At 42.1% G+C, this 13998-nt stretch overlaps 1 protein-coding gene across 3 annotated transcripts in view; it reads left to right on the forward strand.

Moving 5' to 3' along the window:
• tyw1 (tRNA-yW synthesizing protein 1 homolog (S. cerevisiae)) overlaps positions 1 to 13998 on the forward strand; it is a 55008-nt gene that overhangs the window by 21521 nt on the left and 19489 nt on the right. For 2 of the 3 annotated variants that reach the window (XM_072391927.1, XM_072391929.1), the window contains 3 exons: positions 3053 to 3230; positions 7929 to 8064; positions 12162 to 12272. In XM_072391927.1, the coding sequence (XP_072248028.1) occupies positions 3053 to 3230; positions 7929 to 8064; positions 12162 to 12272 (425 nt within the window). Of the gene's footprint in view, positions 1 to 3052; positions 3231 to 7928; positions 8065 to 11175; positions 11589 to 12161; positions 12273 to 13998 lie in introns of those variants that run through there. The other variant, XM_072391928.1, reaches the window with a different exon arrangement.

The following is a 13998-nucleotide window of genomic DNA, read 5'->3' on the forward strand; positions in this document are numbered from 1 at the left end:
TAGCTCAGCTTGCTGTCCTCTTTCAGCCTAACTACTTATTCTTGTTTCCTTTGATTGAAATGCAGAAGGCACCTCTAATATTCTTCTGTTGGATCGTGGTTTGCCCTTGGTCCCTTTTCCGGCTCTTAAAAGAGCTCACCTGATTAGCCCGCTTTACCTCCATGCAAGTATTCTTCAGACCGTAGCTGATCTTGCATCTTTGCAGTCAGAGCCATGCTTCTCTAACCTCAAAGCTGCTGCAGATCCCATTATAAAACACTGAAGCCAATGTACTGAAGTAATGATAGATATGACAAATGTTAAAAGCCTCTGGGACATATCTTCTTCAAAGGACCATTATTGTTAATATCATTCTCAGAGCAGTTAAGCAAGATGTATTACAATGCAGGTCGTCACAGAAAATGTGATTTCCCAAAGTGGAACAGGAGCACAAACTGATGTTGGCCATAGTCTTCTGAAAGAAACTTTGGTTGCAAAAGTGTTGCAAAAAACTGCACAATTAGTCTATTTTATATATGTTTACTAAGATACAATTGGCTTTTTTTATAAAAAATATAAAAATACCAAAGCAAAAGCCGACATAAACTGACTTCGGTCATAATTATCTTTCCAGGTGCACCATGAAATCATATTATGCAGCTCTTACCTCCATTTACAGTTGACAATGATACATCTTACTCTATACAGCATAATGGACTATCCAGACAGAGACTGAAACTCTGAGTGCAATTAAGTAGAAAAGCATCTGCTCTGACCACCTGATGATCTACCATATGAAAGGTCTCATAAAATTGTGGTTTTAAGTGTTGCGCAACAGTTTATTGTGAAAGTTATTAGCCTTCTTTTTTTTTTTTTTATACAAAGACGTCAGTGTGGCCTTAATGGCTGAAACCAGGAATACGTTCATGAATCCTTTTACTCGGTAGAAACTCAGCCCAGAGGTCACCGATGACTTCTGTGTCTCAGTGAACTGAGGATTCGTTCATGCTTTGTTGAATGATGTCAGTACTGATTGTAAGTTGTTGAGGAGAAATTTACGCGCTTCTTTGAGTCATGGAGAGGGTTTGAAACAACTTTTATTAGAGATCTGTGATAGCTGAAATGACTCGTTTTGACTAATTGTTGCTGGTTCAAACATATCCTCTAGTTTTTTCCTCCTAATTAGGTGTCTCATATAGTGGGCTTAATACAGCTCCAGCTCTCCCACAACCCTGAAAAGATTGAAGTCGGTATAAAAGATGGGCGAGGAGGTCGATGGACAGATACAGACTTATACATTTGCACATTTAGCCCGATGCTTTTGTCTTCGATGACTTACAAATGAGGAAGAACTTTTAATCTTCAGTGCAGTAAGAAACCCTGGTTTACCCAGAGAGTAGTTAAAGATGTGTAATACAATGCTTTTCAATTGTACAGATTCACGAGTCAAAATATGGAAAATGGCCTCAAGTTCTATGAAAAAGATTTTATTTTGAAAATATTTGATTAAATGTAACATTTAACAGCAAAACACAGCTTCCTCCTACTTTGACTGTGTCTCCCCACCTGACTGAAACGGGCACGAATGGCTGAGTTTGAATGTCGTGTTCACAAACCGTAACAACCGGTCCTTTCGTAAAATTTGAAATGAACAGATTTTACAAGCTGCGGTGCAGATTGAACTGGAGTTGGCTGAGATAGAAAGGCAGGAACAAAATGATGGGACCTGAAGTTTTCTTGTTTAAATATCTCCCTGGAACTCTGTTTAGTCCTGCTGTGGAAATGGAGGGGTTAGATGAAAGTCCTGGAAAAGCTTCCTGTGGTCAAAATGCACCTGGAGTCAACAAAGGAAGCTTAAGGTTCTTTATAAAAGCAGTCTTCCAATAAATGAATGAATTTTATGGCCCTCAGTGAAGTTAAATAACCACTGACTCTACATTAATCTGGAGAGACCTGCTGGGAATGAATTGCTGCGCTCAGAAGCTGTTGTGTTGGACCTGATTCTGCCTCAAACAACAACCCTCAGCAACAAGGCAAACAAGGTTCTGCTTCCTGATACCCACTTCTCTGTCTGAGGCTACATGAAAAGATGGAAACGGCAGAACTGTGATATCTGTGCAGCATCTCAGACTCTCGGCACGTGTAGAATATAAATATCCCCATTGCTGCAGTAGTTTATGTATTTAAGGTGTTTCCACTTGTCCCTCAGTCTGCTCGCCTCGCTTCGTTCAGCATGATTTCTTCTGGGAGACTCATGATTTTTGATGTCTTTGCAGTTATTGCTGTAAGATGTCAAAGAGATGTTCTTAAAACACATGAAGGCAACAGTCCAAAGTTGCATTTACTGTAAGATCACACGGCATCTGCTGTGGCTACAGGCGCATCGCATTAGATGGAATTTATTCAACTTCTCATCAGGCTTTTACTGTTTCTTCCCTTCATTGTAAGTCCTCACAGTGTCATGCAGCTGTTAAAATGCTTCTGCCATCAGCACAAAACACCACCATAAAGCAGACTTTAAAGTTGCATATCTGCGTAACTGCATATCTGGATAAACACAGACATCATCTCTGCTGCTGTTCACAAGGTTATTGTTTCCTAATGTTTCTTATTTTGGTTGCTCAGTGCTTCTACTTTATATCTTGATCCAAATACGGACTTGCCTCAGTTATCCTGCCTTTGGCTTCACTGTAACCGGCTTAACCTGCAACAGTGAACTTGTTTTCTGACTGTGAGGGGATTCTTTTGATGGTCAGGATCTTATCTTATCGAACGGATGTGGTCAGAGCTGACAAAGACTTTCAGAGGACAAGACCTGAAATGAGGGCTTCTGGACCTGACCCAAACCTCCTCCTCTGCTGTAATTCAGCTCATCTTTCATGAGCACCGTACGTCTCTGGTGTGCATAGTTATTTGCGAGTAATTACTCAGTTTGATGGCACTTCAAATCGGTACCTTGAGCTGCCGTATGCCACAGCTTTTTGCATCAGCGCAGCTCTGATTTATCTTTTCCTTTTTGTTTTATTGGTTGCATATCAGTTAAGATGTGTTGTTCTGACTTTTGAACTGTCAGGTGTCCCTGGAGTGAAGCCTGAGCGCTATGAGGAAGGTTTGGCAGTGAAGCACTGCGCCCTCTCCTTGGTGGGTGAGCCAATCATGTATCCTGAAATCAACACCTTCATTCGCCTCCTCCATCGCCACCACATCTCCAGTTTCCTGGTCACCAATGCACAGTTCCCAGAGGAAATCAGGTCTGTAAAAGCATAACTCCTGTTTGTGGGTGATCTCTATGGGCTTTGTTTCAAAATAACTCTGTTTTGGCTTATTGTGATTCTGTAGAAGAAACATATCTTTCAAAGTCTGGAGGACGAGTGTGTTTTTAGCATTTCGATTGCATCACATTTACATTTCAATACAGTGTTGTTGGCTGTGGGACAGCTTTCATTCAACCTTAGTTGCATTGTTGAGGGGGCATTGAAGAAAAACAGCTATATCACTCCAAAATATCTCCATGAGCAGCTGTTATTCAGTCTAAGTGCCATGTTTTTATGTTGTATCCCTTTACAACACGATTGCTAATGTTCACACCCTTGTTTAAGTGTGTAAAGAGGCAAGTTTCCTACTTATCATGAGCAGCTGGCTCCATAAAAGATTTCCTGCTAGTGGTTTAAAACCAGAAATACATTTTAGTCTGTCGGGGGCACTAGAAAACGCTCTGAAACTCTGCACCGACACATCATTTTACAAAAACTGAGGTAAACCCTCACTGCATGTGGTCTTAGACACTGTGTACTTATAGCCAGCATATGAAAAATACATAAAAGATGGCTTCTTGTGCAAGACAATTCTCAGGCAAACATGCTGTGGCTCTTTCTGCTTCGTATTTACCATCTAAGAGGGCTCGTTTTCATCTGTACAGGATGGTGATCGCCAGGCAAATCTATTTATGTTGCACATTTCATATAAAATGACAATTCAAAGTTCTTTACACCGAGCATAAGAGAGAGAAAAACAGCATAAACCGAGAGAACAATAAAAATCCCCCCGATACAATGCATCAAGACAATGTTCCTTAAAACGGCATTAAAATGCAAATTAGAAGAACAGAAGAAAATATTCATTAAACTCAGGAAAGTACAGACAAATGTTGAGAATATAAGTTTAAATCAGAGTGTCTCAACTCAGAGAAAATAGGTTTTCTTCTAAATGCAAAGAAAGAAAGAACAGTTTTCAGTTTAGTTTAGTTTGGTCACAGTCAAGCAGCCGATTGAAGCAACAGACAGAATACTGATGAGAAGTAATCTCAGTGTGTTTGGGTGGAATTCTGAACGCCACCGGCTGCTCAGGTGTGTGTTCACACAGCACGCAGCTTTGCTCAAGTGTAATGAACCCGAGGAAGAGAAATTTAACAGGTTGCCATTGAATCGGGTTTGCTCATAACGCTAACCGAATAACCAGTATCCTGCCTGCTGTCTGCCAGGCCTGCAGAAACTCAGTTTAACAGTGAAAGTGGCTGTTATTCAACACTGCTTAGCTCCCAGCAGTCACAGTTACTTCGGTGCCTTTGTTTTCGGTCACGGCAGAAACCTCGTTGTTGTCTTCAGACACATGTTGAGCAGGCGACTTGTTAAAGGCTTCTCTGTAAGCTCTGCATTGATCTGACATCGATGCATAACTCAAGCTTTACGTGGCCCTTCCTGCATTGCTTGAGTCTAAACTGTCACATTAATGGGCAGTCATGCACATTGTGGGTTCATTTGATGTATGGCAGAGGAATCCAACAGAATCAGGATCACTGAATAAGTAGATAACAGAGCTGCCCAAAGTGTCCGACTCCAGGGTTTTTCTCACTAATATACTGCAAGTGTGTTTTTTTTTGTTTTTTTTCAACAGCTGAGCAAAAATGAACCAAAAGAGGGATGAAGATGAAACTTCTCTAGAGTCAACAACAGTTATGCTTCTTAGTCTCTGTGCATTTCAGCTGCTTCCATCCACAGCTTGTGTCCTCAACTCAGACAAATATGAATGAGTTTGGCAACATGTTGTGTGGTCACCGTGGCTCTCAATCAGTGCCTGTCTGACTGCAGCACAAACAGGACCAGTGTCTGAGGAAGTGATGCTGTGGCTGTGACGGACTGGTAAAGTGTTGGTGTTTCATGTCTCTGAAAAGGGCTCTGCACTGTTAGATCAAATAATAATTAGATAGCCAACTGATATGAGTTCTGTTTAAATATTATATATTATATTATATTATTATGCAAAAATCCCTTTTCTAGCTCTTCTACACTAATATATTTGAATATTAAAAACAACAACCGCGTGCGCTGCTGTGGCCACTCCCTCTCTTGGTCCTCGTGTCTGGGCCAACCAGTCAGATTCTGCTCCCCTCCCTACGGACAAATTTTCTCATCCAGACCCACTTCCTGAACTCTCCAGCAGTGGCCAACACCCAGTCTCCACCCAGTCTCCACCCAGTCTCCACCCAGTCTCCACCCAGTCTCCACCCAGTCTCCACCCAGTCTCCACCCAGTCTCCACCCACCACGCCCTACAGGTTCTAAAACAGCAAATTTCATTCATGGCAGCGAAGAAAAACGGTTGGAGGTATGCTGAGTTTGAGAGCTAAGCATGTTAGTTGCTCTGTTGTTGGCTGCAGTGACCCTGCATAAGACCCGAGTCTCAGAGGACCTACGATGGAAGTGGATAAAGTTTATTTTTGATCTGTGTGTGCCAACCATTTTGACTTGGACTGCTTCCACAATTTGGGTCAGTACAATGCAGGACTGGCAACAAAACTTTTCCTAAAAGAGGGATCGATACTGACCTTCCGTGGGGAAAGAACAGACTATGTAAGTGTGCTTTGTGTTTCTTTTGTCTGATTACTACGAGCTGATGCTAACCGCTAGTTAGCATTAGGAACACACAGCCCTCAGCTGGGCATCGCCGCCATCCCAGTTGAGAGGCCTCCAAGATTCACAAGTTAAAACGTCTTTTTTTTTTTATCTCTGTTAATGGTAAAGGAACAAAACGTATGTAACAAACTAGAGAAATCGAAAGGTTGGCACGCTGGGCGGAAGAGGGGGGCGGAGTCAGCAGTAGCAGCTCATTTTCATTTAAAGGGACAGACACGAAAACTGACCGCCTCAGAGCAGAGTGCTACAGACAGCGTACAGAGAGGGCTGCTGTGCTTGATCTGTGAGGAATTTGACCAAATGATTTCACAGACATGGTCATTAAGGTGCCTGGGACCTGTGTGAACTGGTGGAAAAGGGGTATAATTGTTCTCCTTTAATTGATGTAGTGTTAGTGAACAGTTGGTCTATCATGAGCACCAGAAGTCTTTTGGCTTTGGCCTGCAGTTGCTGATGGTGCTGGAAAGATGCCCAAGTAAACGGAGCCAGTTACAATATCCAATACAATACTTTGTTTAAAGCCCACAGATAGAATATCTAATGATTGCTGAGGTGGTTTAAGCTGCTGCACTCTCTCTTTGAATTTTGTCATTAATTGCAGTGAATTCAGATTCTCTTTTTGCAGACATGGTGAGGTTATAACTGCAGTGTCGTGTTGTTGGGTCCCTTAATGGGACAGAGAAACAGCAAGGGTCAGGTGAGGGGTGGGACTCTTCAGGCTGTCTGTCTGTGAACGCTGTCCTTGTGCGCTAGTTGTTTGGGTTCTGCATCCCAGAGGCATGACGTGGGTCTGAGGGGACAGGCTGAGGAGACTGTTCCCAGCTCTGCATCTTCAACCCAGCAACACAGCTCTGTATTAGTGTGCCTTCCTTACTGCATGCACTGGAACAGCATGTTAATGTTACAAATGCATCACTAACGATGTTAGCTTGCACAAATGTAGCATTATTCAAGTTCTACAATCAAAACTCTCGCAGAACGCGTTTACTTCCATAAGATCAAATGTTTGCAGACAAGAATATTTTGGTTGTTTTTCCTCAGTGAGTCAGTTGTTCACAACTTTTAGAACTGCCTGAGCCCAAAAAAATATGGAAATATAACTTTTTGAAGGGTAATTTTGGTTTACGCTGACCTCCACAGAAAAGTGCAGCGACAGCATAAAGTACCAGTGAAGTTTGTTCACGACCAGCCATTTATTTTGTAAGAAGAGGCATGACTGCAGCTGTACATTTAAAACGAGTAGAACATTTCCAGATGTTGGAATGGTTTCTGCAAAGCTCCATGTCATTTGACCTCTTCCAGGCTGTCACCACATATCTTACCCAGGTTCATACATCAGCTGATCAGCCGGTCACAGGCCCACTTATCACAGACTGATCCAGCAAGGTGAAGCAAGGAGACCAGTCGACAGCCATTTTTCCTGTCCTCCAGAGCCACCTGGGTGGAGATAAGCTGCTGTTTCTGCTGCAGTCTGTTGAGTTATTCAGTGCTGCTCTGATCAGGGGGAAATGTTGGCTTTTATGTACAAACATCTGTCAGAATTTAGAAGCTTTTGCTTCAGGTGAACATCTTATGACAAAGAACTGAGTTGTTTTATGATAATTTCTCAGTTTTGGATCTTTACGTAAGAAAAACTCTGAGTTTTTGAAGCTTCTATCCTTTCTCATACTTCTGTTCACTGCTGCAGTTCATCCTTCTGCTCTCACTTTTATTAGCAGAGTTCAATACTGAGGAAAATATCAACGATGTCTTCATTTGAAAAAAGTTTGCCTGATGTTTGTGTAAATGAAGCCATGAGAAACATTAACACACGTCTGTTTTTGTTACCCATCTCCGGTCTGAAAAGATCTTTCAGCCTAAATGTTTGACATTCAGAAAGTCTTAATGAGAAAGTACACAGAAATGTGCATTAGTTGGTGTTTTCTTTTGTTGTGTGCACATGCATGTACTTCTCCTCTAACTGCCCCATAGACTGTGTTCTGCCTTTCTCATCATTTTTGCCCGACTCGCTTCCATCGATATCTTTTCTCATTTCCAGGAGCCTGGTGCCAGTTACTCAGTTGTATGTCAGTGTGGATGCCAGCACCAAAGATAGCCTGAAAAAGATTGACCGACCGCTTTTCAAGGACTTCTGGCCCCGCTTCCTGGACAGCCTCAGGGCTCTTGGAGAGAAGGTAAGCTCCCCACTTCACTAATTTGGTTTCCACCCAGGTGGCCTTATCAGTGAGGGATTGAACTGTATGTCGCTTAAACAGAAAGTTCTGCTTAAAAAGGAGAAAAACAGATCAATTGCTCTCCAGCTGTAAGCTGTGCATGCCTCACTCACCCGGTACGTTGGTGGCATTTTCTCTGAGGTGTGACTACAGTGAATTTTGTAACATCGCTGAAGTTCTTCGGTGCATAAAACCCCAAATTAAAATGAGTAAACATGTGGTTCAGGCGTAGTTCAACTCGGTCCTGTCCTAAAACTGTAAGGTCTAATTAAACGACAGAATCGTCCTAAATCACGTTAAAAACATTGCTGCATTTTGTTAAACCGGTTAGTGATGATGGAGATTAAACAGGGCTCATAAGAGCTAACTGCACTCAAGCTAAAACGATGATGGTTATTAGTTTTAAACCTTTTCAACAAGCACTCACAGTTTTGATGTATTTTATTTTTATAGCACTTGAAGTCAAATCTCTGAATATTTTAGTTGCCATGAACTCGTTGCTATGGTGCTCTGCCAGGTCAGAATATCTGTTCACATCAGCTTTGATTAAGTCTGTTTAATTTCATTAAACATTAAATTATCTCACAGCATACGGTGCTGCTTTTCAGCCTGTAAATGAGCTGAATTAATGAAAACACGATAATCCAGATAAAACCGCTCCAGTGCTACATTCCCTTCGGCTCTCATTCTGTTTAACCATTATACTTCGGCCCATTTGTAATGGTTCTGTCTCGTCTTTCGTCATAAATACGCTGAACGACAGGATTTTAATGACATTGATCCCTGAGGATTTCTACTTTTCTTTGTGGACTTCTCACTGAGTTAAATGTGTTTTGTATTTACTCTTTCCTGCATGATGACTGCGAGCTGTCTCAAATGATAAGGAGCACTTCAGACCTTTAATATGTTAATCAAGAGGAGAAAGGGGCTTATTTAGTGACTGATTTGTAGTCTTTAACATGTCAACATTAAGTTTGAATTGTGCCATTTTGTCTCGTAGAATAAAAACATGCTAAATGAGCGATGTGCGTCCACGTGAACTTCTACAGCTTGACAAAGTTCATCCGATCGCCCTGCAGGTTTCATGACTTTGAGTAAATCAGTTCTCGCTGTTTGTGTGTTACGTAAAAATTATGCTTTGGTCAACGACCAGACGACTGAGAAACTTGTGGGCTTTAAAATCTCGTTTACAAGCATCAGCGACGAGCTTCCCGTCGTTAATGCTTCAGGAAGCAGTCGGCCTGAGGTGATCATAAGTGGAAGGTTAGCATAGATCATTGCAGTGCACCTGCGTCGTCTTTTTATTTTTTAAGTCAACGTGAGGCTCCTGCAGAGTCGTGGTCCTCCAGTTGTAATGTTGCTGGTTTTATTCCCAACTTCCCCAGACGCCATACATGGAAAAGTTCTTGGTTTAGGTGCTGAAACCTAAATTGCCCCCCCCCCCCCCCGTTGTGTTCTTCGTTGTGTTACCGTCAACTAAATGAGCTGTGCTGCAGCGGCGGGCGTCGATGACATCATCCCAGTAGACGAGTGTGTAGAAAGCCCCCCGATAGCCGCCAATAACAACAACACAGCAGCTCTGAGCTAACAGAGCTTTAGCACACGTTCTTTCATTCATTCTTCTGAAAGTATTGGTGAAATAAAGACAGATAATGCCTTATTTAGAGGCTGCATCCTCTAAGCCCCGTTCTCTCCGTTATATGGATCTCCAGTTATCTAAATATCTTCTGAAGGACGCCGACTTTCACCAAACTGTTCTCGGTGAGGAGATGAACGTATTTCATGCCAGAAATAAGGTTTAAAAATACCGGAGTTCCCCCTTAAAATACAAAATTTTTGATCAGTGACAGGATACCGAACAACGATGGACTGTTGCATACGTTCCAAAACAGCCTTTTCAATCAGTCTGTAACTACTCTGTACATTACTGTAAACTGGGGACATTACTTCATACATCCATGAGTGTTGATCAATCCGACCGCCTTTATTCAATCAGTTTTTGACATTTTTCAGCAAGTTTTAATGAGCTGTTGGTGAATAGTCAATATTCATATCTTTTTAAACACGTTTTGTTTCCATGAAGCACTGCATAATGTTTCTCATTCAACGCTCGTACAGCATTCATCGTTTTACACATGCAGCGCTTTTCCTCTACAGTCACACTCCAGTGAGCATATTGGGGACAATGTGGGACTCATGTGTTGGAGCCGGGGGTCAAACCACCAACCTTCCTTTTAGAGGACAATCACTCTTCCTGCTGAGTCACGACTGCCCCATTTTAAGAACAGTAGCCTCTGGGAACAGCGTGATGATGACAGCAAATATTAACAGGCCCATCAAAACTGTTGCATTTCATCCAAATCTGAACCCCATATCTGCATCAGCGGACACATAAGCCCAAAGCACATATTTAATCTTGGATGCTGTTGATATGAAAACTGATTGCTCACTCTCCAAGTGGCTAAAGGTCCACCCCCCTGAGGCCAGGTAGGTGACAGCAAAGTCCTACTTTTGTCATAAAGTGGCACATTTCGTGCATATTTCAGGTAATCCTGTTCGACAGTTTCATGAAGTCATTAATACATCTAATAATCCATCCGGTTCACCTGCCTCAGCATTTTCATGTGTATACAGCATAAGTAGATTCACACCAAAGGTGGGATGTTTTCCTTTATGTGCATTTCTTTATTATTATGTGATTATAATGTTGCCTTTGATCCCTCCGTGGGACTGTGCCACAGTAACTAAATGTAAGCAGTGGTTTGGCCTTTGGCGCCCACAAGCACGACTTTAATTCAAATAGGAGCTCTTGATATGCCCCAGTGAATATGTTATAAATGCTTCTGAAGGGCGTGTCTTCAGGGGAGCATTTGCATCAGAAACCCTTGTATTGACACAGCAGACAACGTGAATACGAGGGAATTTTTGTGTGAAAAAATATGTTTAATTTGCATTATAGATTGAAATGATAATGATGATTATTATTGATGTACCTACATGTGTGCTCCTCAACCCAATATTATGGTCTATCTTTGTCCTCATCTGAAAATAATCTGTTTCTTTTGCCATCAGCCCTGTGCCTCATTCAACTCTATATGTTCCCAAGTCATTTCACATTTCATGGTGCACTCCATCTCCATCTCCATCCATCCATCCATCCAGGGCACTTATCCCTCTCTGCTCTGTGTTTGACTGCTTTCCTCCTCTCCTCCACCTGGCCTCCCTGTCAGTGCACTGGGAATTGATAGAGTTGTGCCTCAGTGTCAGATATGGAAGAGAGGCAGCTTGAAATACCTCACCTCCCTGCTGCCACTGGCCAATTATCCCTTCCCTACCAGGCTGAAAGATAACCTCCAGTGCAAGTTGGGAGAGAATGAAGGAAAGGGTGCGCTCTCTTCTCCCATTATTCTTTACTTGTTTTTTTTTCATATTAACCATTTGTCACGTCATTTCTTACCATTTCTTTCGTGTCGTGTTTGTCTTTGATTGCGTATTTTCTGCTTCGTCACATTGTCAATAATCAACTTTCTGCTGCTGTGCATCAAAAACAGCTTGAACGAGGTATAGATCAGATGTTTTTTCTCCCGACACCCACCCAAAGCTGCAGATTCTGTACGTGTAAAGAATCTGCAGCTGATTCAAAGCTATTGTAATTATCAGATTTATTTTATTTCAGTTGGATGATGTCTGCACATCACAAATGGCACAGAGGGATCTTATATTCAAAACCTGCTGCTGTTTGAGTGATATAGACCTTTGTGTCCATGTGAATTATTATAGCATCAGGAATCGCATGATTTGGAAAGTTTTACTTCAGCTTCAGAAGGAAAATCGATGGAAAAATAGAATAAATTGATGGCGTCAAATTCAAAATAAGACGATAGTCGTCTAGAACTAAATCCCTCAGTTTTTGTCTTTATTCTATTTTAGATTGAACACGGAGCTTAATAGTTTTTAAAATCTTTGCCCACTATAAAGAATATATGAACATTTAGGAAACTGGCTTGTTTGTTTCCTCTCTTATTGACTCCTTCATCGATCCCCGTTTGTACATCCAGAGGCAGAGGACCGTGTACAGACTGACGCTGGTGAAGGCCTGGAATGTGGAGGAGATGCAGGCCTACTCTGAGCTCATTGCTTTGGGACAGCCCGACTTCATTGAGGTCAAGGTAAGACTCGACAGCATCTCTGGAATCTTATTTCAGTTCCTACTTTACTTCTCTAAACCAAATGAATCAGCACCAGCTACTTGGCTGGTTTAAATGGAGTCAAGTTCTTGATGGGTAGCTTCAAACATGTCTCACAATACATGCATAGGTTTTACTCTCCTTGTGGAGTCGCTGTTACTGCAGGGACGTAAGTAGGAAAAACATGTTGCCAATCGCTTTAAAACCTGTGTTAAATTAGTTCAAAACTCCCAAACGTACCTGAATATTTCAAATGAGGCAAATGAGCATCTGCCTTTGTGGCACTCGGAGTCGAGCTGCGCCTATAACCTCTTATTAATCATCAAAGCCACACTTCACTTCCTTCAGATGATGAATAATTTCTTATTTTCAAGCTTCATTTTATTTATCATTGCTCAACACATGGAATTATATAATGAAACAACAAGACGCAGCCCAGAAATGTCAAACAAAAAAACATGTTTTTGATCAGGTTGGAGCTGCTAAAAGAAGCTGAAATTATGGTCAGAAGTGGGGGTGAGTCGTGATATTTGTGATAGAAGTGTTTTTATTGGCTAAAACGGGTCCGTTTGTTCCTAAATCAGCTGATTTGACAAACATCTGATTGTTTTGTCACGTTACAGTCGATGGCATCACAAAGATGATTCTCCGGGTAAAACATCTTCTTTTCAACACCAGCATCACTGGCATAAAACATCAGTCCTCCCCCCCTCGTCTTAGTGGAGTCTCGTGGTTTGTCAACCCGGAAAATGTTAAACTCGCTGCGGCTGAGTCACACGCCATCTACTGCATTCACCTGTGACTGAACAACAGTCCGAAGGGGCGTTTGATCCGTCTGTGCCGGCTGGTTTGGGAACACCAGAAAGGAAAGAAATGTAGCTGCTTTTTAACTTTGCCTTTAAGTAGCCATCTGGCCCAGTTTTTAGTGCGATTGTGCACATACTTGGATGCGTCTTACACCCGTTAGCAAACTCGGACAGTACAGGTTCCAGAGTGGCAATACTGAATGTTATATATATATGAGAATAGGTCCGGTATGTTTTGTCTGACGCTCCGTTGAACACGGTGGGTCCAGGTAAATTTCAGAGTATTTAATAATAAACAAAAGGTTACGAGTGGCCTTCCCATTACATCGCGCTTGTATCAAAGCCGTACAACTAAACTAAAAGCGGTCAGCAAAAATGACGGCTACCTAACTCGCGTCTCTCCTCTCCAGCGCAGGTGATTCAGCAACTATTGTAACCTACGACAACCGTGTGACCCAAACCCCACGTATCACCGTGGCAACCAGACCAAACAAATACAAATTCCAAATAATGATGAGCAAAACAATCTATGGCTCCCACACTGAATATGGAGACAGTAGAGGAAGAGCATCAGATATCCTGTCATGTTGGCCTCCACACATTTCTGTGCACGTGTACAGCTCACACTCACAGCAAGGGTACACGAAGCAGCCGTCACACACACGCACGCACACACATAGTAAAAAGCAAGTATATTTTCAGCCCAAGGAGCCGGTGGGTCTAGCCTTTCTTATGCTGAGCAGTGTGCTTCTGTCTCGTGTCATCAGAAATAATGCATGCTTCAGTTAAAAAGCTGGACGGATGAAATGAAAGTGTAGCGAACACGTTGGGAGCTGCTGGCTGCTGCCTCTGTGCACATTTCCAAGCACTGCTGTTTGTTCTGTTAGATGAAGGTCACAAAC

Source organism: Leuresthes tenuis, unplaced genomic scaffold (genome assembly GCF_036924035.1).
Source record: "Leuresthes tenuis unplaced genomic scaffold, fLeuTen1.0.hap1 SCAF_9, whole genome shotgun sequence".
In the NCBI taxonomy this organism is placed as follows: Eukaryota; Metazoa; Chordata; class Actinopteri; order Atheriniformes; family Atherinopsidae; genus Leuresthes; species Leuresthes tenuis.